A 25,051-nucleotide genomic window follows, 5' to 3' on the forward strand; every position below is an offset into this window, starting at 1 on the left:
GCGCGTCCCCGCCCCGGAGCGGCGGGGTGGGGGGGAGCGGGGCCGGCCGCGGCCCCCCCCCGGGCGGATGGCGGGGCCGGGGAGGGGCCGGTGAGTCAGGGCTGGGCCCAGCGGCGGGTGCCCCGGCCCCCCCCCGGCCCCGCGGCCCCCCCGGCCCGGGGGTGGAGCTGCCGCCAGCCTGCCCGCCGCAAGCAGCCAGCGCCGCGCCGAGCTGTGCCGGGCCATATCGGGCTGTGCCGGGCCATACCGGGCCGTGCCGAGCCGTGCCAGACCGTGCCGAGCCGTGCCAGACCGTGGCGAGCCGTGCCGGGCCGTAGCGAGCTGTGCCAGACCGTACCGAACCGTGCCGGGCCGTGCCGAGCAGTGGTGAGCCGTGCCAGGCTGTAGCGGGCCGTGCCGAGCCACCACCGAGCTGAGCCGGAGGCGTGCGGTGCTGAGCCGCGCCATGGTGGCCGGGATGCTGATGCCGCTGGAGCGGCTGCGCGCCATCCTGGAGCTGCTCTTCCGCGAGGGCGTGCTGGTGGCCGAGAAGGACCCCCGGCCGCATCGCACCCACCCGCAGCTGCCCGGCGTCCCCAACGTGGAGGTGCTGCGCGCCATGGCCTCCCTGCGCTCCCGCCGGCTGGTGCGGGAGACCTTTGCCTGGCGCCACTTCTACTGGTACCTGACGGACGAGGGCATCGACTACCTGCGCCGGTACCTGCACCTGCCGCCCGAGATCGTCCCGCTCTCCCTGCAGCGTGCCGCCCGCCGCCCCGTTGCCCCCGCCCGCCGCCCCGCCACCACCGCCGACACCGGCCCCGGCAGGGCACGTCCCGCCGGCGGCGACCGGCTCTACCGCAGGAAGGAGGATGGCGAGCGGCACGTGGAGCCTGTCACCGCCACCGCTGCGGGGGGAGTGTCCCAGCCGCCCCCCCCGCCCGGCCCAGCCCCAGGTATTGACCAGCACCCGTGGGGGGGGACACCCCCGGGCTGGGCGGGAGAAGGGTCCGTCAGCCCTCGCCCCTGGGTGCTCTCGTGGGTGGGGGTGCGTGGGGGCACCTTAACCCTTCTGCTCGCGGGGGGGGCTCTGCAGCCCCTGCCCCCTCCGAGTCACCAGCGCTGAGCTGATGCCATGTCCCCCCTCCCCAGCCCCGGGGGCAGGCACCCCCCCTCCAGCACCCTCCCTGCCTGGCCAAGGTCAGGGGCAGGGGGCACCTGCAGCCCCTGTGCTGCCCGGGGGTGAGCCTGGGGAGGAGGGGTGCTGGGGGGGCTCGGGGACCGCCATGTCCCCGTGCATCCACGGGGACCCCGTGGCTCGGTGGATCTCCTGGTGTCCTGTGGGGCAGGGGGAGGCCGGGCCCTGCCGGTACCCCTGCCCGTGGGCTCGGCACGGGGGGGGCACGTGGTGTTGGGGCCGGGGCGGTCCCCCAGGGCCAGGTGTGCCAGGGTACAGCGGGGCGGCTCCCCGGGACGCCCAAGGGGTGGTTGGGCAGGTGGGCTGCGGGGGACCCTCTGTGCTGCCGGGGGTCTCACTGCTGCTGTCCTCCCCTCCGGGCTCCCCATGGCGGGCAGGGGGCTGCACCGTGGGGTGGCCGTGCCACGGAGGGGCTGCACCCCGAAGTCCCCGCTGTGCACGGGGTGGGACCGGACGGACAGACAGACAGCGGCAGCTGGGGCGGGCAGGGCTGTTGGTGGGGAGGGGGCTGCCTGCAGCCGGGGGCTGCAGGGGGGGCGTCCCCTCCCGACCCCCCCCTCCCCCAGCCCCCCCAGCGACACGCGATCCCGACACACGATCGGTGGCAGCTGGAGACGGCGGGGGCTCGGGGCGTCCATCCCCCGGGCGGGGCAGCTGTGGCCGGCGCCCTGAGGCCGCGGTGAGGGCCCCCCCGCTCCCCGCTGCTGGCCGTGACTCAGCCCCGCAGCCAAGTTTCCAGCACGAAGGCGCCGAGCCCGCTCCCTGCCAGCGCTGTGAGTCACCGGGCCGGCGGGGGGGGGGGGGGGGGGCAGGCCCACGGGCCCTGCTGCACCCGTGGGCTGCGTGGTCCTGCGTGGACCGGCCCTGCCGCAGCATCCCCGTCCCCCTCGCCGCACCCCCTGGGTCACGCATCCCTCTGCTCGCCCCCGGGTCTGCCCCGCTCGCCCCCCTCCCACAGCCCCGGGGGCGCCGTGCACCCACACCCCCGCGTCCCACGTCCCAGGGGGGCTCCCCCGAGCTCTGCCGCGGGGCTCGCACCCCGCGCTGGGCTCCGGCCCCGCGGCCCCGCGGGGCTGGGTGCTGCGGCGCGATGGGACCGGCCGCGGGGCTGGGTGCTGCCCGAGCCCCTGCCCGGTCCCGCGTGGGGAGGGGGTGTCCCCGTGGGGCGCGGCCGCGTGAGCCCCGGCCCTTCCCGGGACCCAGCCGTCCCGCCGCTCCGGTGGATCCGGGTCCGGGTTTTCCCTCCGCTCCGGGGAGCCGCTGCGGGAAAACCAGGCCTGGATTCCGGGCTGGCGGGACGGGGTCGCGCCGGCGGCGTGGGGGCTGCGGGGGGTCTCCGCGCGGCGGAGCGGGTCCCGCCGCCGCCCCCCCCCCCCAGCCCTCCCAGCCCGACCCCCGCCCCGGCCCGGCGGGGCGGCTTCCTCCGTCGGCGGGGCCCGTTTCTAGGTCTTTAGCGCCGGCGTAATTAACTCCCCGTAGACGGCGGCGGGGTTAACCCCCCCGGCGCCGGGGGGTCCCGGGGTGCCGCGGCCGCCCCGTCCCGCCCCCGCCCGTGTCATGTTCTAACTCGGGCTCGGTGACGGGCCCCGGTTATTTATATCGGCGCCCGCTCCCCGCCCGTCCCCCCCCCCCCGCCCCCACCCCCGCCGCCGCCACCGGCGGAGCCGCGCTGCGCCCTCGCTCCGCGCTGCCCGCGCCCTGCCCGCGCCCTGCCTGCCCATGAAGGTCGTGCCGGGTAGGTGAGACCCTCCGGGCCGAGGAGGGGGGGGGGGGACGACCGAGAAGGGGGGGGGGACCGAGGAGGAGTAGCGGGGGGGGGGGGGGCTGGCGCCGGTCGGACGGGTCGTCCCGGGATATAAAAAGCCGGGATGTGAGTGATGGGGGCGAGCGGGCCGGGGGGGACCGGGGCGGGGGGAGGGGGGGGCCCGATCCCGCCGGTACAGCGGGTGGGAAGGCGTCTCCTCGCCGCGGACCGGGAGGGGTTAAGGCGGAGCGGGAGCTGCCCCGGGGGGGCGGGCGCTGGTGCGTCCCTGCCCCGCCGAGCCGAGCCGAGCCGTGCCGAGCCGTGCCGAGCCGTGTCCCCATGGAGGACACCGGTCCCCTCTTCCCCTCGCTGGTGGCCGTGGGGCACGCAGCATCCCTCGCCCTGGTCTGGTACTGGCGGCGTCGTGCCGAACCGGGGGATGCAGGTGAGTTCGGCTCGGCTCGGCTCGGCTCGGCTCGGCTCGGCTCTGCCCCTCGCCCCGCCCATCCCCGCCGGGGGGGTGGGGTGGGGGTGTTGGTGGTGGTGGTGGTGGTGGAGGGGGGGGGAGGGACCGGCTGCCCCGATGGGGCGGGAGGCGGATGGGTGGTCCTGGAGGGCTTTAGGGGGGGACCCGCCTGCCGTGGGGGAGCATTCCGGGGGGGAGGGGGGAGGGAGGGATGCAGAGCATCCTGGTACCCACGGTGACTCAGCACCCCCCCCCCCACACTATTAGGAGTGGGGGTCCTGGCAGCAGCCCCCCCCCCCCCCCGGCGCGGGTGCGTCGAGGGGGCTGGACGGGGGTGCAACCCCCTCGCGCCGGGGGGGGGGGGGGGGCTGCTGCCCAAGCCCCCCCAGCATCCCCAGCCCCCTTCCCCATCATTTTCGGGTATCCGACAGCCGAAATCTCCCTGCCGGGGAGCAGCAGGTGTTCTCCCGAGGCGTGAAGGTGCCAGATATTTTTGGGGACAGGGATCTGGTGACAGGAGGGACGGTGGGGGCTGGGGAGGGACACCGCGGCGCGCTGGCTGGCCTGGCCAGGCTGCGGGCGGGAGCATCGGTGCGGATTGCGGTGTTGGCAGGGACGCGCGTCCTTGCGGGAAGGGCGGGCAGGGCTGGCCCGCGTGCAAGGCACCTGTCGGTGCGGGCAGGTTATTTTGTGGGTTCGTGGAGGCCCCCCCCCGCCTTCCTACACCGTTGTCTTCAACTCTGTGCCGGCAGCTGCCGCTCGTGGGCCGCGTCCCCACAGAAAACTTGGGGCGAGCGATGGCTGCTGGGGCACCGTGCCCAGCGCAGGCAGCAGCAGCAGCAGCGGAGGGGCAAAGCTGCCTGCTGCGGGGGTGCGGGCAGGGGCTGCCCGCGGCGTGGCACGCTTGTGCCGCAGAAGGGCTGGGCTGGCTGCGGCCGGGCTGGTCAGGGGCTGTGGTTGGAATGCGGCTGTGGCTGAGTGCCGGGGATCCCCACACAGCCCCCTTGGTGCTCGCCGCCGTCCCCGCAGGCAGAGCCGGGTCCTGGGGTCCCACAAGATCCCTCGCACCCGGAGCCAGGGCGGCCGCCGCCACGTGCATCCCTCCTGCCAGGGCCACATCCGCATCCGCCGCGACGTTGGCAGCCGTGGGGCAAGCCGCTGTGGTCCTGGCCCCCCCCCCCCTCCCTCCCCGGCACTTTCCAGGGCGTTGGCTGCGGTTTCCGTCGATCTGTGTGCGGCACTGGGAGCTGTCACGCTGCCTGCTTCGTGCTGCCTGCTCCGGGACAGCCCAGGCCCCCTCCGCCACGGCTGCCGGCCCGGCTGCGCGTGCTGGGGAAAACACAGCCGCGCGCTCCCGCTCACTGCGGTGAGCTGCGCCGGTGGGAGATGCTGCCGCCACCCTGGCGGCGAGCGGCCTGGCCTGCCTGTGCCGCTGCCCACCTCTGCCTGCAGCCAGCCCGGCTGCCAGATAAGGCGGGCAGGGCACCTTGACGGGAACCCCGGGCTGCTCCCCGCTGGGGGGGGGGCCGCTGTCCCTGGCACCTGCCCAGGGCTGTCCGAAGGGCACCCCCAAGGTCACACCTGCCGGGGCCCATCATCCCCACCGCACCGTGCCGCACCGTGCCGTGGCCGCCCCCCCGAGCTGGGGGGTCCCGAGGGGCTCTGGCAGTGCTGCCTGCACTCGGCCCTGCCCGGTTCTGCGCCTCCCTGGTCCCTCCTGGGCTTGGGGGGGGGTTCCACTTGTGGTCCCCGTGCCGTGGCGGTGCGTCGGACGGGCAGGCGGGGACGCAGGGCGGTGAGAGGGGTTTATTTTTGAGTGTTGTTCCTGGAATAGACGGGGGGCGGGGGGACTGCCTCGGTGCCCACGAGGGGCTGCCCAGCTCCGCGCCCGGCTGCTCTCGGTTGCAGTTTCGGCACAGTGTCAGGGCGGGTGCTTACCCCGGGCACCGCGGTCCGGCCGGTGCTCGTGTCCAGTTTCTCCCCATCCCCGACCGGGCCTCCAGCTGCGCCCAGCCGCAGCGGGGGGGGCCCATCCCTGTCCTGCAGCTGCTGCCGCCCTGGGGAGAAGCCAGGGTCCCCGGGGGGATGCTCCGGGAGAGCGTGGGGCGCTGCCGCAGGCTCGGTACGCCTTGCTCCCCATGCCCCAAGCAGGGACACCCGGGGGTGGGGCAGCATGGGGGGAGCCCCTGGCCCATCCCCAGGCGAGGCCAGACTCCCCCCCTCCAGCGCTGCCCCCCTGGGTGCTGCGGAGCCGGGGGGGGCTGGGATGGAGCAGGGACTGGGAACGGCGGCGGGTTTGGGGCTGCAGAGGGGTTGGGGCCGGGCTGGGAGGGGAGATCTGGGGGCCGTGGCACGGCGGCCGCAGCAGAGCGCGGTGGGTTGACGGCAGCAGAGCCGGCCAGTTTCGGCGGTGGCAGCGCGAGCTATTTCGGCAGCAGGATGCTGGCTGTTTGTTTGGGTCCCGCTCCGGTTTCCAAGGCTGCCAGAATCGTGGCCAGAGACGTGGTGACGGCAGCGGTGGGCGGGGGAGGCCCGCAGAGGTTTGGGAACCCCCCGTCCTCCCCCCCCCCCCACCCGCTCCACTCAGCTTTTCCACCGCGCTGGTGGTTCTGGCTGTGCCAGGCCGGGGGCCGGGGGGGTCGGGCGCTGCCGCCGGCTGCAGCCTGGCCGGTGACTCACCAGCCTCAGGGGAAACGGCCGGGCTGCGGCTCGGAGCTGGGGCTGGCAGCAGCCGGGCCTCCCCGGCAAGGCCCCCCGGCCGGCGTGGGGAAGCTCTTCCCGGCACTGCCCTACGGCCTCCATGTTTCTGCCTGTGTGTGAGGGGCTCCCCCTTGGGCCAGGCTGCCCGGCGGCTGGGGGCCAGCCATGGCAAACGTGGCGGGGCCGTGGCAAGCGTGGTGGGAGCGGCACGCACATCCCGAAGGAAACATCCTGGTTCCAGGCGGCGTTTCCTGCTCGCCGGGTGCTAATCGCCCCGTCCCAGCCCTCCCCGCTCCCCCCCAACTCCTTATCTCTGCGGCACAGATGGGATGCGCCATGCCGTGGGGCAGAGCCCTGGGATGGCACCGTGCCGTGCCGTGCCGTGCCGTGCCCAGCCCCCACGCCCGGGTGCTTGCGGCCGGCCTGGCGCGTCCCATCTGGGTTGGGCCACAGCTGGGTTTTGACACAGAGACCCCCACACCCTGGGGGGGGGGGGCTTAGGCCGACGGGGATGTGCCAAGCTCCGGTACCCCGCCGGCAGCCAGGGTGCTGACAGGGGCTGCAGCAGACCCCGAACCGCCCAGGCTTCTCCCTGCCTGGGGGTCCCGTGCCATGCCCGTGCCCGTGCCCGGTGGTCCGAGCTCCTTCTCTGCTCCCGCTTGGCCTGGCTGGCCGCCGTGCTCAGCCCACGGCCGCTCCGGGACAGAGGGGTTCCCAGCGGAGTGCCCCGGGGGTGGGCTCTGTCCCTGGCCGGGAGCAGGGCCGGGAGCGGGGCTGGGAGCAGGAAGAGCGGGGCCTGGCAGAGGCCGTGGGCTGTCTGAGTCACCGGCCGCAGCACGGCTCCCCTCCAGACGCGGCCGAACGCCGAGCGGAGCGGTGGGAGCCGGAGCCAGGGCCCTGCCGGGACGGCGCCATGCTGTTCGAGCTCTGCTGCTGCTGCTGCTGCTGCTGCGAGCGAGAAGGCAGGTGTCCCGTGCGCGCCGGGGCCCTGGCGTGGGGTGCCCCCCGCGGTGGCATCCCCGGACCACCGTCCCTGCGGGAGGCTCCTTCCCGGCACAGCTCCACTTGCCCACGGTGCTCGCCCTGCGCGTGCCGGGGGACTGCAGCCGGGCCCCCCGAGCGGCACCGGGGCCGGGGGGGCTGTCGGACGTGGCACGGGGCGCGAGCTGCCGTGCGGATGCTGGCGCAGGGAGTCCCGGACATTCCCTGGGGGGGTCAGTGCCGTGGGGACCCGCCAGAAAACGCGCCGAGGGCTCCCCTCTGCACGGGGACCCTGCGGGTGTCCCCCGCGCTGGGGCCGCCCCACTCCCCTCGCTGCGGCCTCGCCGGGGCTGCGGCACCTGCGGGGCACGAGGCGGGAGGGACGGGGGGCGGTGGGGGGTGATGCCGGGGAGGGATGGGTGCTGGGGCAGGCGGCCGGGACGGATCCTGCCTGCAGTGGCAGCGCTGGGGGGCCGGAGCTGCTCCCCACCCTCCCCGGCAGCTCTGTGTGCCGGGAGGGGGTGGGGACGTGGGTGCTGGAGATGTTGGGGTGCCCCGTGGCTGCAGTAATGGGGGGCTCCTGGGGGCTTGGGCGAGGCTCGGGAAGGCGTGGGCAGCTGCCCTCGGCTCACAGGAGCGGGGTGCTGGGGCCCCAGCCCTGCCTGTGGCGGTGGGAAGGAGGGGGCTGGTGCCCCTGCCTTGCCCGGGAGGAGGGGTGTGTGTGGGGGGGCAGGGGTGTGGGGTGCAGGGGGTGCAGCAGGGAGAAGGGACGGGGGGGGGGCCTGGGGTGGCTGGGTGCAGCGGGGAGAAAGGCGCTGGGTGCCGGGAGGGGCGTGGGTGCAGGGGAAGGGGCGCACAGGGTTCGGGGTGCCTGGGTGCGGGGGTGCAGAGGGTGAGGGGTGCCTGGGTGTGGGGGAAGGGGTGCACAGGATTCGGGGTGCCTGGGTGCGGGGGTGCAGAGGGTGAGGGGTGCCTGGGTGTGGGGGAAGGGGTGCACAGGATTTGGGGTGCCTGGGTGTGGGGGAAGGGGCGCACAGGATTCGGGGTGCCTGGGTGCGGGGGTGCGGGGGTGCAGGGTGCACAAGATTCGGGGTGCGGGGGTGCGGGGCAAGGGGCGCAGAGGGGAAGGAGCGCCGGGCGCTGGCTGCACGGGGCGCAGGGTCCCCGGTGCAGGAGGAGGAGGGGTCCCCGCCCGGGGGGGGGGGGGGGGTGTTGGGGTGCGGGGGTCCCTGGGTGCGTGGGGACAGGGGCCGCGGGTCGTCCCCGCCCGGGGGTTCCCGGGGCTGCGGGGGCAGGCGGGTCCCGCGGCGGCCGGCGGAGCTGGGGCCGCCCCGGGGGGCGGGACGGGGCGGCGGCGGCGCGGGGCGGGTCCGGCTCGGGCCCCGTCCCGTCCCGTCCCGTCCCGTCCCGTCGGGTGCCGCCGGGTGCGGAGCGAGCATGGCGGGCAGCCCCGCCGCCCCCTGCCCCGGCGGGGGCTGGCTGAGCGGCGGCTCCGAGCCCGAGAGGCGGCGGTACCTGAGCGCCCGGCTCTGCTGCGCCGGTGCGTGGGGCGGCACCGGGAGAGGGACCGGGACGGGACCGGGGGCGGGGGCGGGAGCGCGGCGGGGCCCGGCCGGACTGCGGGAGGGAGCCTGGGGCCCGGGGGGGGGCCGGGCCGGTGGAGGGGGCGGGGGGGAACCCCGCGGGGCCGGGCCGGGGCTCGCTCCCCGGGGGGGGGACGGGACACCGGGGCTGCTGCGGGTCGAGGCGGACCCCGGGACGGGCAGGAGCTCCGGGAAGGGGGGGGGGGGGGGGGGGGCGGGGAGGGGCGGGGCCTGGCCCTGAGAGCCCCGCCCCCGGGAGCCGCACCGAGCCGAGCTGGGCCGGGCTGAGCCGGGCTGAGCTGAGCCGGGCCGGGCCGAGCTGAGCCGAGCCGAGCTGGGCCGGGCTGAGCTGGGCCGGGCTGAGCTGGGCTGGGCTGAGCTGAGCCGAGCCGGGCTGAGCCGAGCTGGGCTGAGCTGAGCTGAGCTGGGCCGAGCCGGGCTGAGCCGGGCTGAGCTGAGCTGGGCCGGGCTGAGCCGGGCTGAGCTGAGCCGGGCTGAGCCGAGCTGGGCCGGGCTGAGCCGGGCTGAGCTGGGCCGAGCTGAGCCAGGCCGGGCTGAGCTGAGCTGAGCTGAGCTGGGCCGGGCTGAGCCGAGCTGGGCTGAGCTGAACTGGGATGAGCTGAGCCAAGCTGAGCTGAGCTGAACTGGGATGAGCTGAGCCAAGCTGGGCTGAGCCGAATTAAGCTGGGCTGAGCTGAGCCAAGCCGAGCTGGGCCGAGCTGAGCTGAACTGAGCTGAGCTGGGCTGGGCTGAGCTGAGCCGGGCTGAGCTGAGCTGAGCTGAGCCAAACTGAGCCAAGCTGGGCCAGGCTGAGCTGAGCTGAGCCGAACTGAGCCAAACTGAGCTGAGCCAGGCTGAGCTGAACTGAGCTGGGCTGGGCTGAGCTGGGCCGGGCTGAGCTGAGCTGAGCTGAACTGAGCCGAACTGAGCTGGGCCGGGCTGAGCTGAACTGAGCTGAGCTGAGCTGAGCCAGGCTGAGCTGGGCTGGGCTGAGCTGAGCCGGAGCTGGGGGGGTTGGCTGGGGACAGGGCCGTGTGTGCCCGTGCACTGCGGGGGGGGCTGCGTGTGTGTGTGCGCGTGCGCATGCATGCGTGTGTGCACACCCCACGTGCGTGCCCATCCACGTGCATGCCAGTGTCCGTGTGTCCGTGTGTCCGTGTGTGTGCACACCCATGCGCAGGGGTGTGCCGGCCCGTAGGTATGTGCACGTGTGCGCAGGGGTATGTGTGCGTGCCGGCACGCCTGTGCCTGCATCTGTGCGCGCGTGGCTGCCCGTGCCCCCTCCATACACCGAGGGGGGGGTCCTGCGCCATGCCTCGCTGGGCCGCAGTGACCCCCAGCATGCGGGCGGACCCCGATCCCTAGCACTGCCTGTGCAGACGCCCCCGGCCCCCATCGGTGCCCGTGGCCGGGCTGGTCCTGCCCGCCCTGCCAGCACCGTCCTGCCGATGTGAGGCCCCCCCATGTCTGTCACTGCAGGGTGACTCAGGCGGTGGCACCGAGACCCCGGTGCTGGGCGCTTGCAGCCCTCGGCGCCCTGCCCGCATCCGCATCCGCGGGCGCAGCCGTGGCTTCCCTGTTGGGAGGGAGGCTCCTGGTGGGACCGGCTCGGGGTCCCCCCCCGCCCCCAGGTGCAGCCGGGTTCCTCCCGGGCCGGCAGTGGGAAGCGCCTGCGGCGTTCCGCGGCGCTTTCGCTACCTCCACGCGCCCGACCTCGTCTTCCCGGTCGGGGCGCGGAGCTCCTTCCCACCGGCTGGCCTGTGCCAAACGTGCAGGCAGCAGCGGGTGCAGGGCCCCGGGGCTGGCAGGGGCCGCCCGCCCTCAGCCGTGCTGGTAATCCCCCTGCGGTGCTGGGTGCTGGCAGCAGTCTGGTGGCAGCGCCCGTTTCCTGCCCGCAGGCAGCTGGTGCAGGCAGGGGAGCTGCCCGTCGCGGTGCATGGTGGGGGGGGAGCCTGGCTCTGGTGCAGGGGCAGGGGGGTCTGGGTGCAGCAGGGAGCAGGGATGGGGGGGCGGGAGGGGGGGGCCTGGGATGGCTGGGCGCAGTGGGGAGGAAGGCGCTGGGTGCTGGGGGGGCGTGGGTGCAGAGTGGAAGAAGTCAGCTCGGTCGGACCCCGCGGTCCCTGGGTGCTCCCACGGAGCCCCTCGCTGTCCCATCGCCTGCAGAGAGAGGGTGGTGCCGACCCCGCGGTGCCGGCGTGCTCCGGGGGCTGGAGGTTTGGGGGGCCAGCCTGCGGTCCTGCCGCTGGGACGGGTGCTGAGGGCAGCCGGCCCCGGTGGGCGCCACAGCCCCTGCCTGCTCCCGGCCGGAGGGGAGATGCCGTGGGAGGGAGCTGGGCCGGCCCGTCTGGGTGCCGGCACCTGCGGGGCCTCGGAGCCAACGGCTGAGGCTGCTCCTGCCCATCCAGCCTGGCCGGGCTGGCAGCTGCCTGCGAGGGGAGCCCTGCCTGTCCCGGGGGCTGCGCCGGGGCTTCCGCCTCTTCAGATCTTCAAAGCGCCCGCGCCACCGCCTGCCGCGTCCCCTCCCACGCTGCCCGCCAGCCTGCCCGCGGGCCCCCGGTGCCTCCCGCCCGCGGCGGCATGCAGAGGAGCCCGTGTCCCCATGCCGAGCGCGGTGGCTGTCCCCGGGGACAACCGGCCGGGATCCGGCAACCGGGGCGGCTCAGCTCTGCCAGGAGGCAGCCCCGGGGACACAGGTGGGGCCTGTGCAAGGCTGCGGGGCTGTCACCGGCTTGGGGACGCGGGTGCCAGGGCGTGCGGTGGCAGCGGGGTGGGGGGGGGTGGGGGACCGGGCGCAGGGGTCCGCCCCAATGCCTCACCCTGGGAAGTGCTGGCTGTGCCGGGGTGTGCCAGAGCAGGCGGTGCCTCCCGCGTCCTGTCCGGCTCTCGCTGGCAGACTGCGCTGCTCGGGTCTCGCCGCTCTGCCGCCGTGCAGTGCCCGGGCTGCCGTTGTCACGCTGGAGGGGGCCACGGCGGGAGCGGTGCTGGCAGCTGCCGGGGTGCCCATCTGGGCCGCGGCCCTCAGGGTTCACTGCTGCAGCAGGGAGAGCTCTCGGCCGCGCCGTCTGGATCCTCTGGAGCCGGCACCGGTAAGGCACGTCCGTCTGTGCAGATGGAGGCGGAGCGGCTCAGCCGGCGATGTGTGAGCATGGTGCCAGCCCTGGCCCCGCCGTGCCAGCACCCAGGCGCAGGTGGAGGAGCATAAGGGAGCGCGAGGCGCCGCCGACTCGGCACCGTGCCACCCTGCGTCGCCACCCCGGGAGTGCCGTCGCCCCGGCCCCTCTCCTGCCCCGCACCGCCCCGCCGGTGATGCCGTCACCCCTCGTCCCGGTGCCGGTGCCCACGTGCTGGCCGCGGTGCGGTGAGCTGTAGCTCCGGTATGTCCCTGCCCTCTGACGCGCACTGGCGTCAGCCGGGCTCCCGCCGCCACGGCTCCGTGTGCCAGATGTGCTCTGCGCCAGATGTGTTCTCGGCAGAACGTGTGCGTGTGGAGCCCGTTACCACTCGCATTCCTCGGTCGGCCGCCCTGGCCCTGCCCCAGCGGGCAGCGGGCCGGCAGAGCGGTGCTGCCTGTGCCAGGCTGCCTCCTCCCTGGCAGCAGGCAGCCTCTGCCTGCAGCCCGGCCCCTGCCAGGCCTGCCCGTCCGTACCCCCCCCCCCCCCCCCCCCCCGCTGCCCCCCGTGCTGCCGCCCGGCTGCCTGGGGGGATCCTGGACCCCGGGGCTGCGCTCCCGGTGCTGCACGGCTGCCTCTGCCGGCGCTGTCCCCGGCAAAGGGGCACGGGAGTGTGTGTGTGGGGTGTCTTCTGCTGCCCAGCAAACCCGGGAGGGGCTGCGGCATCACCACCCCCTGTCTGGGGAGTGGGGCCCCTCTGCCCTGGCCTCGCCGTGCACCCCGAACCTTGCCGGACCCCCGTGTCTGGGGATTGGGACCCCCTCTGCCCCAGGCTCGCCGCGATCCCCAAACCCTGCCGGCCCCCTGTGCCACCCGGCTCTTCGTCCCTGTGCCCCGGCTCCTGCAGCCCGGCCGCTCGCTGCCCGCACGGCCGAGGCCGGGCAGGGCTGAGCCCCCGGCAGCCCCTGCTGCCTGCGGAGGTGGGTGCTGGCGGGCGCTCCCCATGGCGCTGCTCGCCGCGCCGGAGCCTCGGGCAGGGCGCGCCGATCGGGCCGTGAGTCATGGCAGGGCGATGCGCCGGCCCCCGTGTCCCTTGGACTCCATGCAAGGGTCGGGCTGCACCCGCCGGCGTTGGCGTTGGCACTGGCGCTGCGTGTGCGGGACATGGGCGCTGGCCTCCGCGCCGGGCCGGGCCGCGCCAGGCCGGCAGCGCTCGGGGCGCCTGCAGCTGCACTTTCCCCTGCTGCCTGCATCCCTGTGATGGATGACATGGGTGCCGCAGGTGCCACAGGCAGGGCTGCCGGCCCCATGCCACCCCGAGGTCCCCACACCACCCCGAGGTCCCCCATACCGCTCCAAGGTCCCCGCGCCACCCCGAGGTCCCCCATACCGCTCCAAGGTCCCCGTGCCACCCCGAGGTCCCTGCACCACCGCGAGGTCCCCCATACCGCTCCAAGGTCCCTGCGCCACCCCGAGGTCCCCCATACCGCTCCAAGGTCCCCGCACCACCCCGAGGTCCCCGAGCGGTGGGGTGCGGAGGGCAGGGAGCAGAGCGGCCGTGGGCTCCCACCCTGTGCCACCCTCCCCAGCTCGGGGGTCCCCGGAGCCGGGCTCCCCAAGGAGGGACGTGCGGCTGGGCTGGGTCCTGCACGGTCCTGGGTGGGATGTGGCACGTGGTGGGGCATGAACCCTGAATCCCTCCTGCGGTCCCCAAGGCTGGTGGTGTCACCGGTCAGCACGGCGCGTGCCTGACGGCCGTGCGGCAGGAGGTGCTCCGTGGTGCGTCCCTGGGGAGGGGGATTCCTCCTGGCATCCCACGCCAGCGCTGCCTGTGCCCCCATCCCATGCGAGCACCCCGTGGGTGCCCGTGGGGCACAGGGGTGGATGGGGTGAGGCGCTGGGAGCTCGGCCGCGCCCGGGGCGTGGAATGCTCTCCTGGGGTGCTCAGCCGGGAGCAGACCTGCTGGCGGGAGGCGTGGGTCCGGCCGTGCTGGAGGCGGCACAGGAGCGCCCGGAATGCATCGCCGGCAGCGCCGGCTGGGGTGGAGGAGCCTGGCCCAGCTCCCCGAGCCGGCGTGGGCGTGGGGATGGCGCCTCCCTGCCCAGGGGGGTCCGCAGGTCTCAGCCCCCGGCCTGGTGGTCCTGCAGCCCCGGGGATTGGGAACCCGAACCCCCCGGGAGGGGCACTGGGGCTCTGAACCCCCCCATGTGTGGGACCTGGGACCAGCGTTTGCAAACCTGGGGGTCCTGAGCCCCCAGGTTGTGGGGACCGTGTGTCCTACAGCTTCGGGGCATGGGGCTGGGGGTCCTGAGCCTCCCGGGCTTGCAAACCTCGGGGTCCTGAGCCTCCTGGGCTTGAAAACTGGGGGTCCTGAGCCTCCCGGGCTTGCAAACCTGGGGGTCCTGAGCCCCCAGGTTGTGGGGACCGTGTGTCCTACGGCTCCAGGGCATGGAGCTGGGGGGGTCCTGAGGACCCTGGGCTTAGGAACCGAGTGGTGCCAAGAGCCCTGGGGGCTCTTGGAGGTCCCGGCTGCGGGCTTGGGGACTGGGGGGCTGTGGCCCCTGAGCATGGGGACAGGGGTGTCCTGAGGACCCTGAGCAGTGGGACAGGATGTCCTGAGCTTGTGAACCTGGGGGGTCCTGAGCCTCCTGGGCTTGGAAACCTGGGGGTCCTGAGGCCCTGGAGGTGTGGGACCAGGGGCCCTGCAGCTCCGGGGCACGAGGCTGGGGGTTTCTGAGTACCCCAGGCATCAGGACTGGGGGTCCTGAGCCTCCCAGGCTTGCAGACCTGGGGGTCCCGAGGCCCCAGGGTGTGTGGACCGTGGGTCTGGCAGCTCCAGGGCATGGGGTTGCATGGTCCCAAACCCCCCCGGGCTTGCAGACCTGGGGGTCCTGAGGCCCCAGGTGTGGGACGGGGGTGCCGGCTCCCCGGGATGCGCTGTGGGGTCCCTCTGGGCTGGTGCGCGTGGGGTCCCTGCCCCATCCCTACGGCCCCTGGGTGGCTCCCGGGCCGTGGGGAGGAAATGGTTAAGCAGAGCTGTGGACTCGGGGAGGTTTCCTGTGGGCAGGATCAGTGCCCGGGCGTGGGGAGGGAGGGAGGGGAACCCCAGTCTCCTCCCTGGGGCCGCCCCACACCTCAGCGAGAGGAGGCGTTGGCAGGGACCAGGCTGGCAGCAGGGGCAGAGCGGGAGGCGAGCCGAGCTGCGTTGGTGCTCAGCGCGGGCGGCAGTGGCCACCATGTCCCGGCGGCGGCTGCGCAGCCAGGAGGAGGGTCTGTCTGCGGGGCAGAGGACGGGTTCGGAGGACAACCTCTACCTGGCCGTGCTGAGGGCCTCCGAGGGCAAGAAAGGTAGCAGGATCCCGTGGCAGTGGGGACAGCGTGGGGCGCGGCAGCTGCCCTCCATGGGACCACCCCGCCATCGCATTGGTGTGGGCCCCATCCTGCAGCACGGGGGGGCTGGTCCCTGCACCCCGCACCAGGGCGGACCCCCGTGCTGGGGCGGTGTCCCTGGGCGGGCTATGGGGCAGACCCCCATGCTGGGGCGGTGTCCCTGGGCAGACTATGGGGCAGACCCCCATGCTGGGGCGGTGTCCCCCGGCAGGCTATGGGGCAGACCCCCACGCTGGGGCAGTGTCTCCGGGCAGACTATGGGGCAGACCCCCATGCTGGGGCAGTGTCCCCAGGCAGACTATGGGGCAGACCCCCATGCTGGGGCAGTGTCCCCCGGCAGGCTATGGGGCAGACCCCCACGCTGGGGCGGTGTCCCCGGGCAGACTATGGGGCAGACCCCCGCGCTGGGGCGGTGTCTGTGGCCAGGCTATGGGACAGACCCCCGCGCTGGGGCGGTGTCCCCCGGCAGGCTATGGGGCAGACCCCCGTGCTGGGGCGGTGTCCCTGGGCAGACTATGGGGCAGCACCGTGTGGCCGGAGCTGGTCACCGGGGCTGGGACCGGCAGCCCCCCACAGCCGGGCAGTCGGGGCCTGGGGTCCCCACGTCCCACGCCGGTGCCTGTCCCCATCCACGTCGTGTCAGCGCCGGGCGCGGGCGCTGCCCGCCAGCCCTGCCCGTGGCGGCGGGCGTGAGCACTTCCTCCCATGCCCTGCCCGTCGCCTGCGGCATGGCCACGGCCCGTCGCTCTGCCTGCCGCGGGGTGGGCGCCGCTGGCCGGGGCTCACCTGGGTGCCGAGGACTTTTCGGGCGCGGGTCCTGCCGGGGCGCACGGCGTGGGAGCGCTCCCTCCTTGCTGCGCACGTACCCGCCGGGCGAGTGTGCCTCACGCTTCCTTCCTTCCTCCCGCGCCGCTGCCGCTCCCAGGCCCTCGCTTCCCTGCCCGTCACGCCCCGGCCCTGCCGCTGAGCCGCCCGTGGGTCCTGCGGGGACGGGGTGCCCGGCGTCCCCGGGTGCCGGTGTGCTCACCCGGGAAGGGCGGGTGTGGGCTGGGCCGGCCGCCGGCCGCGGGGCGCTGGGCACTGCATGGGCAGATCCTGCCACGCTCTGATGGGGCGAGACCCGGCACACGCCACCCCGGCCCCGCCAGATCGCCATGGCACGGGCTGGGGGGGGCATTGCGGAGGGGCAGCCATGGGGCCGGTGGCATCACCCCACGTGCCCAGAGCGTCCCCTCCTGCCACCAAACGCTCCTCGGCACCGGGCTGAGTCTGGCACTGGCTGCCCTGGGCTCGGCGGTGACGCTCGGGGCCTGGGGGGGGGGAGCGGGGCGAGGAGGGTGAGCTGCCCCTCACGGGAACAGGGATGGGCAGGGTGGGTGCTCGTTAGCGGGATGCATGGGGTGGGTGCTCGTTAGCGGGGGAGGGGGGGGGGGGCCGAGGCATGGGGTGGGGCCGGCTGGCTGCCGGGCAGTGCTGGCCCAGGTGCCCAGCCCGGGTGCCCGGCCCGGGTGCGTCAGCCGTCCCCGTCCCCTAATGACAGGGCAGCGGGCAGGGAGTGCCTGTGACTCAGAGGCCCCGCAGCTCTGCCTGCCCGCAGGGGACACCCTGCCTGCAGCGCGGGCAGCCCCGCGGGGGGTCCCGGGGCTCTGCCTGCAGCTGCCTGTGGGAGCGGGCTGGAGAGCCGCGGGGGCCGTCACCCTGGGACAGGGCCTGGGGGGGGGGTCCCTGCGGGTGCCCCCGGAGCAGCCGCCCCAGGGACGGGGCTGAGCGGCCCCCGGGCCTCTCCCCACCCCACAGAGCAGCGCTCGGGCGGCCGGGAGCAGCGGCCGTACCTGCCCCGGACAGCTATGGCTGGGGCTGGGCAGGCGGCGCCCGTGCTGGCCCCGTGGGCTCAGCCCCATCCCAGACAGGTCCCACTTGGGGGGGTGCACACAGCGCCTGGGGCTGCGCTGGCGCAGCCGCCCCGTGGGCTCGTCCCGATCCTGTACACGTCCCACTCGGGGCAAATGTGCAGCGCCTGGGGCTGTGCTGGCGCAGCCGCCCCGTGGGCTTGTCCCGATCCTGTACACGTCCCACTCGGTCAGCGCGCATGGCGCCTGGGGCGTCGCTGGGGCGGCTCCCTGGGCTCCCCGTTGTGGTACGGGGGGCTCAGGGCAGGTCTGGGCAGCCCCCCCCCAGGCATTGCTCCTTGCAGGCATTGCTCAGCGTTGCTGGGGCTGCGGTGGTGCAGGCACGCAGGGGCCGATCCACGTTAACTGTTTCCTTCCCCCTGCACGCCCCGTGACTCACTGCGGCTCCCCAGAGCGGTTGGCTCATCGCTTCCTCCGCGGGCGCTCCCGCCAGCTGTGCTGCCGGCAGGGCCCTGCACCGCCGCGCTGGGAGCCCCTGTGCCGCCTGCTCACCCTGCCCTCCGCTCTCTTGCAGATGAGCGAGACCGGGTCCAGAAGAAAACCTTCACCAAATGGGTCAACAAGCACCTCATCAAGGTACAGGCACGCGCCGCCTCCCGCAGACGCCCGGCCGTCTTGGCGGAATGTCCCGGGGAGGCCGTGCCGGCGGCATCGCCCGGCCCCTGGCACCGGAGCACCCCCAGCCGCGTCCCCAGCGTGCTGGCACGGCAGAGCACCGCAGGACGTGGGCAGCGGAGGCCCCCGGCAGCGCTGTGCGGGCACAGCCTCTCCCGGCTGCCCGTGCCGGTGCTCCTGCCTCCTCGGCAGCAGGCGGGCAGTGGTCGAGGCTGCTCGGCTGCCTCGGGGGGGGGGGGGGGCAGATCTGCTCTGACCCGCAGTGGGGCTTCCGCTGCCCGGCCGTGCCGGGAGGCTGTGCCGTCCCGTGGCCGTGCTGGGCGTCAGGCCAGGTCGGGAGCTGCCAGCCGCCCCCTCCCACGCTGCGCCGGCTCCGGGAGGGGATGGTGCTCTGGCCCCGGGCGCGAGGGGACCTTTCACGGGCTTTGATGCCGCGGAGCCTGACAGCTCTGCTGGGCTCCCTGCCTGCACCCCCTCCGCCCCGGCACCGTCGCGGCTTCCTTTGGGCTACGGGGGTGCCCGCGCCCTTCCTGCCTGCCCCGGGGGGGCCATGCCCACCGTGCTGCCTGCGCTCGGCAGCGCCTGCCCCGCGCCCTCCCATCCCATCCCGCGCTCCCATCTCCGGCAGTGCCCCTCTCCCCGCTCCTTCCCCATGCCGCCCCTGCCACGCGCCCAGCCGAACCCCGCCAGGGCCCCGCCAGCGTGCCGGTGCCTGTCCCTGCCGTGCGGCGGGCAGAGCACCACGTCAGCGCCTGGCACGCGCCGAGACGTCTTCCCGGCCCCCACGCACGGACGTGTCCCCGCATGCCAGGCGCCCGGCCCTGCGGCATCGGTGCTGCGGCATCAGTGCCGGCGTGGGGTGCTGCCACCCGGGGCAGGTCCCGGCCGCCCCCTGCCCACCCTGGAGCTGTCTCTTCTCTGCTGCCTCTCCTAACCTCTCTCTCTTCTCTCTGCCTCTCCCTGCACAGCACTGGCGAGCAGAGGTAGGTCTCTCCCTCTCTGTCTGCCCCCGCTACGCTCTTTCTCTTCTCACACTGATCCCCCCACAGCTGCCGGCATGGTGGGCAGCGGGTCCGACCCCCCCATGGCTGCCGGCATGGTGGGCAGCAGGTCCGACCCCTCCGCGGCAGCCGGCACGGTGGGCAGTGGGTCCCCGTGTGTGGCAGAGCAACGCCAGACCCGGCCCAGCCGCTGCTCCATGGGGCACAGGGGGAGCTGCCTGCGTGTGCTGGTGGGGGTATGCACGGGGTTGGGGGCACCGGGCCGTGCTTGGGGACGTGTGCGAGCACGTGCTGCGCAGGGGTGGGTGTCACTGGGCTCCCAGCCCGGCTACCCCGCTTCGGTGCCAGCTGGCGTGGGGCGGGGGGGGCAGGAGAGGGGCGGCACTGGGGCTCTGCAGGGCTCGGCTGCCCCCCCCCCCCGGCACCCCCATAATGCCATCTCTGTCCCCGCAGGCGCAGCGTCACGTCAACGACCTCTACGAGGACCTGCGGGATGGACACAACCTCATCTCGCTGCTGGAGGTGCTCTCGGGGGACACGCTGGTAGGTGCCGCGCTGACCCTGCTGCCGCACCGCTGCCGCCCCGTTCCCCTGCGCCGGCTCCACGTGCCGGCACCCCTGGCTGCCGGCCGTCCCATCCTCTGCTTCCCGCATCTGCCTCCCTCCCCTCTCCCGCTTGGCCTCTCCCCTGGCTTCGGTCCCATCCCGGAGAGCTGCCCGGCACCGTGCCGGAGCGCCCCAAGCCCCACCGGCGCGGCCGCCCCGCTCCGTCCCGCAGCCCCCCCCGGCCCCACCGCGGCCTCTAACGCCCGGACGTCTCTTTGCTTTGGTGAACTCTCTGCTTCTCTGCGCTGGGCTCCTGTCGGCGGGTCTGCCCTGACCGTCCCCCTCTGGCCTTTGCCTCCTTCCTCTCTTTGCACTGCTCTGGCCGGGCAGCCGAGGGAGCGCGACGTGATCAGGAACTTGCGTTTGGTGAGTGGTTCTGCCGTTTGCTCTCCGCATGGCCCCGCGTGGCAAGTGCCTGCCGCGGCGACCGGGAGACGCTCCGCCACCGGCGCGGCTGCACCGTCCCGTCCCGGTGCGGGTGCGGAGGAGAGGTGTCACTGCGTCCTGTGCCGGGGGAAGGCGCGTCGGCACCCTGGGGTGCTCCGGCAGCGGGGTCAGCCAGGGTGGTTGAGGCCGAGCGCCGGCTAGGGCAGGTTTGCCTGGGCCAGGCCTCGCCTGCAGTGGCGAGGTAGGAGCGCGGCATCACCGGGAGCTGTCCCATGGGGCTGGGACTCCCACGGGGCCGGAGCTGGGCTGCGGCTCCTGGCACCGTGGCAAGACGTGCCGCCCAGCTCCCCATCTCCTCGGGGCTGCCGGAGGGCCTGGGGCACCCGGCGAGGGGGATGGTGCTGTGGCTGCTGACCCGCCCCCCCCGGCTCTGCCGCCGGGGCTGGACCCTGCCCCGACTGGCTGCGTTTCCTTTGTGCCCCGTGGCTGTGGGTCAGAAGAGACCCTCGTCCGTCACTGTGCGGCACGTGGGGGGCTCAGGGGCTCCCTGGCCCTTCCGACATCCGGGACCAGGCACAGCCACTGCCAGTGGGGCGACGGGCCTCGCCACGGGGCCGGCGGGTGCGGGGGGGTCTGTCCAGGCAGGAGTGGCCCAGGGGACCCCAGCCAGGGACCTGCAGGGGTGGGGAGGTTCCTGCTGGGGGGGGGGGGGGGTCGCCCAGCACGGCGAGGCGAGACCGTAGCCTGCCAGGGAGCCGCGTGCCGCATCCAGCATGGCCCCGCCGCATCCGCGTGGGCAGGACGGGCTGTGAGGAGCTGGCGTAGGGCAGGACGAGCGGTGCTGCCGGGGTGCCACGGGCAGGGGCCAAACAGAGCTGGGTTGCGCCCGCGCCGTGGGGCCGGCGCTGCCGCGTGGCCGAGGAAGCGCAGGTGCAGGATCCGGTGGCGAGGCTGGCTGCACTCGCCATTGTTCGCTCCGGCAGCGCTTCCTGCCCGCAGCCCCGCGGGATGGGCAGAGGGTTTCCTGCTGTGTCCGCGCTGCCCGCTCCCTCCTGCGCCGGCGCTGCCCGGACAGGGGCGCGGGGCACCGGGCGCGGTGGCACCTTGGCAGAGCTGCCCTGGGCAGCGGCTGCGATGCCCGTGCGCGGCAGGGGGGGTGGGGGGGGTGGGAATGACAGACCCCAGTCCCAGCACCAGCTCCCTGCGGCGAGGGGGTGCCCAGCGCCTGCGCTCCTCTTGCCTGTCCTGCCTGCACAGGCAGCTGCTGCGTTTCGGGCAGGGGCTGGTGCTCAGCGGGGCGGCGTGGGGAGGGGCTGGGCCCCCAGGACAGACACCGTGGGGAGCAGGGCTGCCGCGCAGGGGTGCAGCGGGCACTGCTCTCACGCCGCGCCTGGCGCTTGGCTTCCCTTGGCACGGCAGCCGGTGGCCCCATTGCTGCGCTGGTGGTGTGACCCTGCCGGGGCCGGGAGCAGTTTGAGCTGGGTTGGTCCCGGCCGACAGCTTTGCGGGGGGGAGTGCAGGGGCCGTCCCCTCCCCAGCTGGGACAAAGTGCGGAGGGCGTGTGGCATCGGCATGTGCGGCGCCGGGAGGGGCCGGGCCGGTGCACGGGGCAGGGAGCCGCAGTGCTCGGTGCTGAGCATCCCTCGTGTGCGCGGGTGAGCCGGGGGGGTGGCGGGGCTGGGTCCCGGCGGGGCCGTGCCAGCTGGGGGCCATGGCTCATCGCCCCTCTCCCTCCCCGCAGCCCCGGGAGAAGGGCAGGATGCGCTTCCACAAGCTGCAGAATGTGCAGATCGCCCTCAACTACCTGAAGCATCGCCAGGTGAGGGGGGGGTCATGGGGCTGCCGGGCTGGCGGGACCCTCCCGGGGACCCCTGGGACTGGGGCATGCTCCCCGCCCTCCCTGCAGCCGCTGTGTGCTTCGGCCTCGCAGGTGAAGCTGGTCAACATCCGCAACGATGACATTGCTGATGGCAACCCCAAGCTGACGCTGGGGCTCATCTGGACCATCATTCTCCACTTCCAGGTGAGCCCAGAGCCCCGGGGCCCGGCATGGGCACGTGCCGTGCCGCAGCGTGGGGGGAATGTGGCGGTGGCGGGGCTGGGGGCAGTGGTGGCAGTGCCGGCGGTGCTGGGACGCTGGGGCTCTGCAGTGCTGGGCAGCTCCCTGGTGCCGGTTTGGTCCCCGCATGGGGCAGGAGCGGAGCAGTGGTGGGGCCGGGGCATCACTGGCGGAGGCTGCGGTGGAGAAGGTGGAGGCCGCCACGGAGCGAGCGCGCCCGTGCACAGCAGGAGCTGGCGGACGGGCCGGTGTAACCCCCCTGTCCCGGCAGATCTCGGACATCCAGGTGACGGGGCAGTCGGAGGACATGACGGCCAAGGAGAAGCTGCTGCTCTGGTCCCAGCGGATGGTGGAGGACTACCAGGGCCTGCGCTGCGACAACTTCACCACCAGCTGGCGGGACGGGCGCCTCTTCAACGCCATCATCCACCGGCACAAGTAGGTGGAGCGGAGCCACCGCGTGTCGGGGCAGCACACCAGGCTGGCCAGGGCGGGCAGTGCCGTACCCGCCTGCGGGCACAGAGCTCACGTTTCCCTGCCAGGGACCCGGCACCCCCATCCCCATCCCTGCGGCGCCGAGCCTCCCTTGGCACCACTGTCCCCTGGCTCGGGCTGCTGGGTGAGCCGGGGCTCTTGGCCCCCGTGGTGGAGCGAGCAGCCCCTGGGGCTGCGGATGACCTGGCTCCGGTGCTGGCAGGATTTGGCCCCTTGCAGCAGCCGGTGGTGCAGGGTGATGCCGTGCGCGGGGCAGGCATGTGCTCGCTGGGACGAGCCGCCGGCGGGGCCAAGCGTGCCGATGGCACTTTGGGGCAATGCAGGCACGTGCTCCCGACAAGTCCCAGCCCATCGGCCTGTGCTGGCAGCGCCGCAGCGGCACGGGGAGCCGCGCGGCTTAGCCACCTTCCCACGCTCCTGTCCGACCTGCCGACCCGCTGCCTGCGTGGGCAGGCGGGCGCTGACCCCCCCCAGGCTGCGGGCACCGTGCCCTCGGTGGCGTGCCGGGGCGCAGGGAGGCAGGCCCCCGCGGGTCCTGCCGGGGCCGCCGCACGCCTTTGGGGAGCGCAAGTACGTGCAGGCGTGCCGCTCCCGTGCAGGGTGGGAGGAGGCACCCGCGCTGTGCCGCACCACGCCGTGCTGCACTCTGCACCAAGCCGCCGCCGCGGCAGGAGCTTACCGACCGCTGCACCGAGCTCGGTCCCGCCATGGAGTGGAGCGGTCGGCATCGGGCCAGGAAGCAGCCGCGGCGCCGTGGCGTGGGGAGCTCGGCGCGGGCTCTGCTGGGGACAGAGGACGGGGTGGTGATGGTCTGCGAAGACGTCCCTGAATGCCCGGCGGCCCCCGGCATCAGCGGCTCCTTCTACTCCATCCAGCACAGCCTGCGCCTCAGGGAGCTGTAGGCATTGGGCTGGGCGGGGGGCTGGGAGCCCCGGCCGGGCTGGGGGGGCTGGCGTGTCTGCCTGCCCCAGGGGGGCACCGCCTGCTCCGGGGTCCGTGCTCAGGGCCGTCGGGGTCTCCCTGGCTCCTGGAGCCCGTGGGCCGGGTGCGGGGGTCTTGCCAGCCGCCGGTGCCCCTGGAGCACGATGTAGGTCTGCAGGGCGTGGGGTGGCTCGGCAGAGGTGCAGGCAGTGCAGGCAGCCCCTGGGGGGGGTGGCCCCACCGTCCCCGGGGTTCCTCCAAGCAACCGGCGCCGGCGCCTGCCGGAAACCTGCGCCGTGGGGCAGGGCGGGCGGAGGGCGCTGCCTGTGGTCTCCGGCCTGGCTGTCTACCAGGCCCGGCAGGAGGGCGGCCGCTGGTGCGGACCCTGCCCCCGGCTGCTGCGGGGTCCCTGGTGGGACCCCCGCTGACCCGTCCCCGCTGCCCGCAGGCCCATGCTGATCGACATGAACCAGGTGTACCGCCAGAGCAACCTGGAGAACCTGGACCAGGCCTTCACCGTGGCCGAGCGGGACCTGGGGGTGACGCGCCTGCTGGACCCCGAAGGTACGGGCAGGGGGATGTGGCTGCGAGGGGACGGCATCCTGGTGGGGGGCCACCCTGCAGAGCCCCTGTCCCTCCCTGCCCTGGGTCCTGCGTCCCCCCGCCCGACCACCCTCCCTCTCCGCAGACGTGGACGTGCCCCAGCCGGACGAGAAGTCCATCATCACCTACGTCTCCTCGCTCTACGACGCCATGCCCCGCGTGCCCGAGGTGCAGGACGGCGTCAAGGCCAACGTGAGTCTGGGGGCCGGGGGGCGTCAGCCTCCCCCCACGGCGGGCGCCCGGCCCCACGTGCCTCTCTTCACCCAGGAGCTGCAGCTGCGCTGGCAGGAGTACTACGAGGTGGTGACGCTGCTGCTGCAGTGGATCCGCCAGCACACCGTCCTCTTCGAGGAGCGCCGCTTCCCCGCCAGCTACGAGGAGATCGAGGTGAGGGAGCCGGGACGGTGCCGTGGCACTGGCAGGGGATGAAAGGCCCCGGTGAGCTGTGCCGGTGCCCGGGGAGGCGCTTGGCAGTGGCCCAGCTGGCTGGCGGCCCGGCCGCGGGCTGGCTGGCTCATGCCGCGGCGAGTTCTCCCGGTGCGGGCAACCCCAGGACGGCACGCACCCAGCCCCGCCGCGCTGCAAGCTCATGCCGGCCTCGGGGCTGCGTGGCTCCGCAGGGAACGGGGAGACCCAGCCGTGGCCATGGCACTGCCTGTCCCTGAGCCCGCCGCCAGTCCCAGCTCCAGCTGGGTCCATGCAGCCTGGCCCTGGGGGGCTGGGGGGCAGGGGGGGGCTCGGTGCTGGTGCCGGGGGCGGCCAGGAGGGGCTGGGGAGCAGGCAGCCGTGCCGCGGCAGAGCCGGGGCGCCCCGGGCTGGGAGGGTCCCTCTGACTCACTCTTTCCAGGCTCCCTGTGAGTCACCGGTGGCAAACACCAGCTCCCCGCCCGGCCCCTTCCTTCCCGCCAGCTCCACACGTGTGGAAAATGGAGGGGGGGGGGGGATTGCTTGCCCCCTCCCGCCCCTAGCCCCTGCACAGCCGGCCCTGGCTGCACCCCCCATGGCCCACGCGCAGGCAGAGGCTGGGTCGGGCTGCCAGGAGAGGCAGCCTGGCAGGCAGAGGGGTCTGGCAGGCAGAGGGGTCCCAGTCCCCAGCCCGTGCCCGCAGCGGGGGGTCGCAGTGCCCGGGGGTCTGCGCTGCCTGCCTTAGCCGCCCCCCACTCCTGGCAGATCCTCTGGCGCCAGTTCCTGAAGTTCAAGGAGACCGAGCTCCCGGCCAAGGAGGCCGACAAGAACCGCTCCAAGGCCATCTTCCAGTCCCTGGAGGTGAGCAGCACCCGCTGCTAGCCGTGCCGGGGGGGC

The 25,051-nt window shown here is 74.6% G+C and overlaps 1 protein-coding gene across 1 annotated transcript in view; it reads left to right on the forward strand.

Moving 5' to 3' along the window:
• The first annotated feature begins 445 nt into the window (after positions 1-445).
• Positions 446-25,051, forward strand: part of PLEC (plectin) — an 86,952-nt gene continuing 62,346 nt past the window's right edge. The window contains exons 1-10 of the mRNA XM_076363673.1: positions 446-935; positions 17,577-17,638; positions 19,132-19,221; positions 21,413-21,490; positions 21,602-21,694; positions 22,002-22,168; positions 23,595-23,710; positions 23,835-23,941; positions 24,017-24,136; positions 24,920-25,015. Coding sequence (XP_076219788.1) covers positions 446-935; positions 17,577-17,638; positions 19,132-19,221; positions 21,413-21,490; positions 21,602-21,694; positions 22,002-22,168; positions 23,595-23,710; positions 23,835-23,941; positions 24,017-24,136; positions 24,920-25,015 — 1,419 coding nt within the window. The remainder of the gene's footprint in view (positions 936-17,576; positions 17,639-19,131; positions 19,222-21,412; positions 21,491-21,601; positions 21,695-22,001; positions 22,169-23,594; positions 23,711-23,834; positions 23,942-24,016; positions 24,137-24,919; positions 25,016-25,051) is intronic.

This window comes from Aptenodytes patagonicus, unplaced genomic scaffold, assembly GCF_965638725.1.
Source record: "Aptenodytes patagonicus unplaced genomic scaffold, bAptPat1.pri.cur scaffold_77, whole genome shotgun sequence".
Lineage (NCBI taxonomy): Eukaryota > Metazoa > Chordata > Aves > Sphenisciformes > Spheniscidae > Aptenodytes > Aptenodytes patagonicus.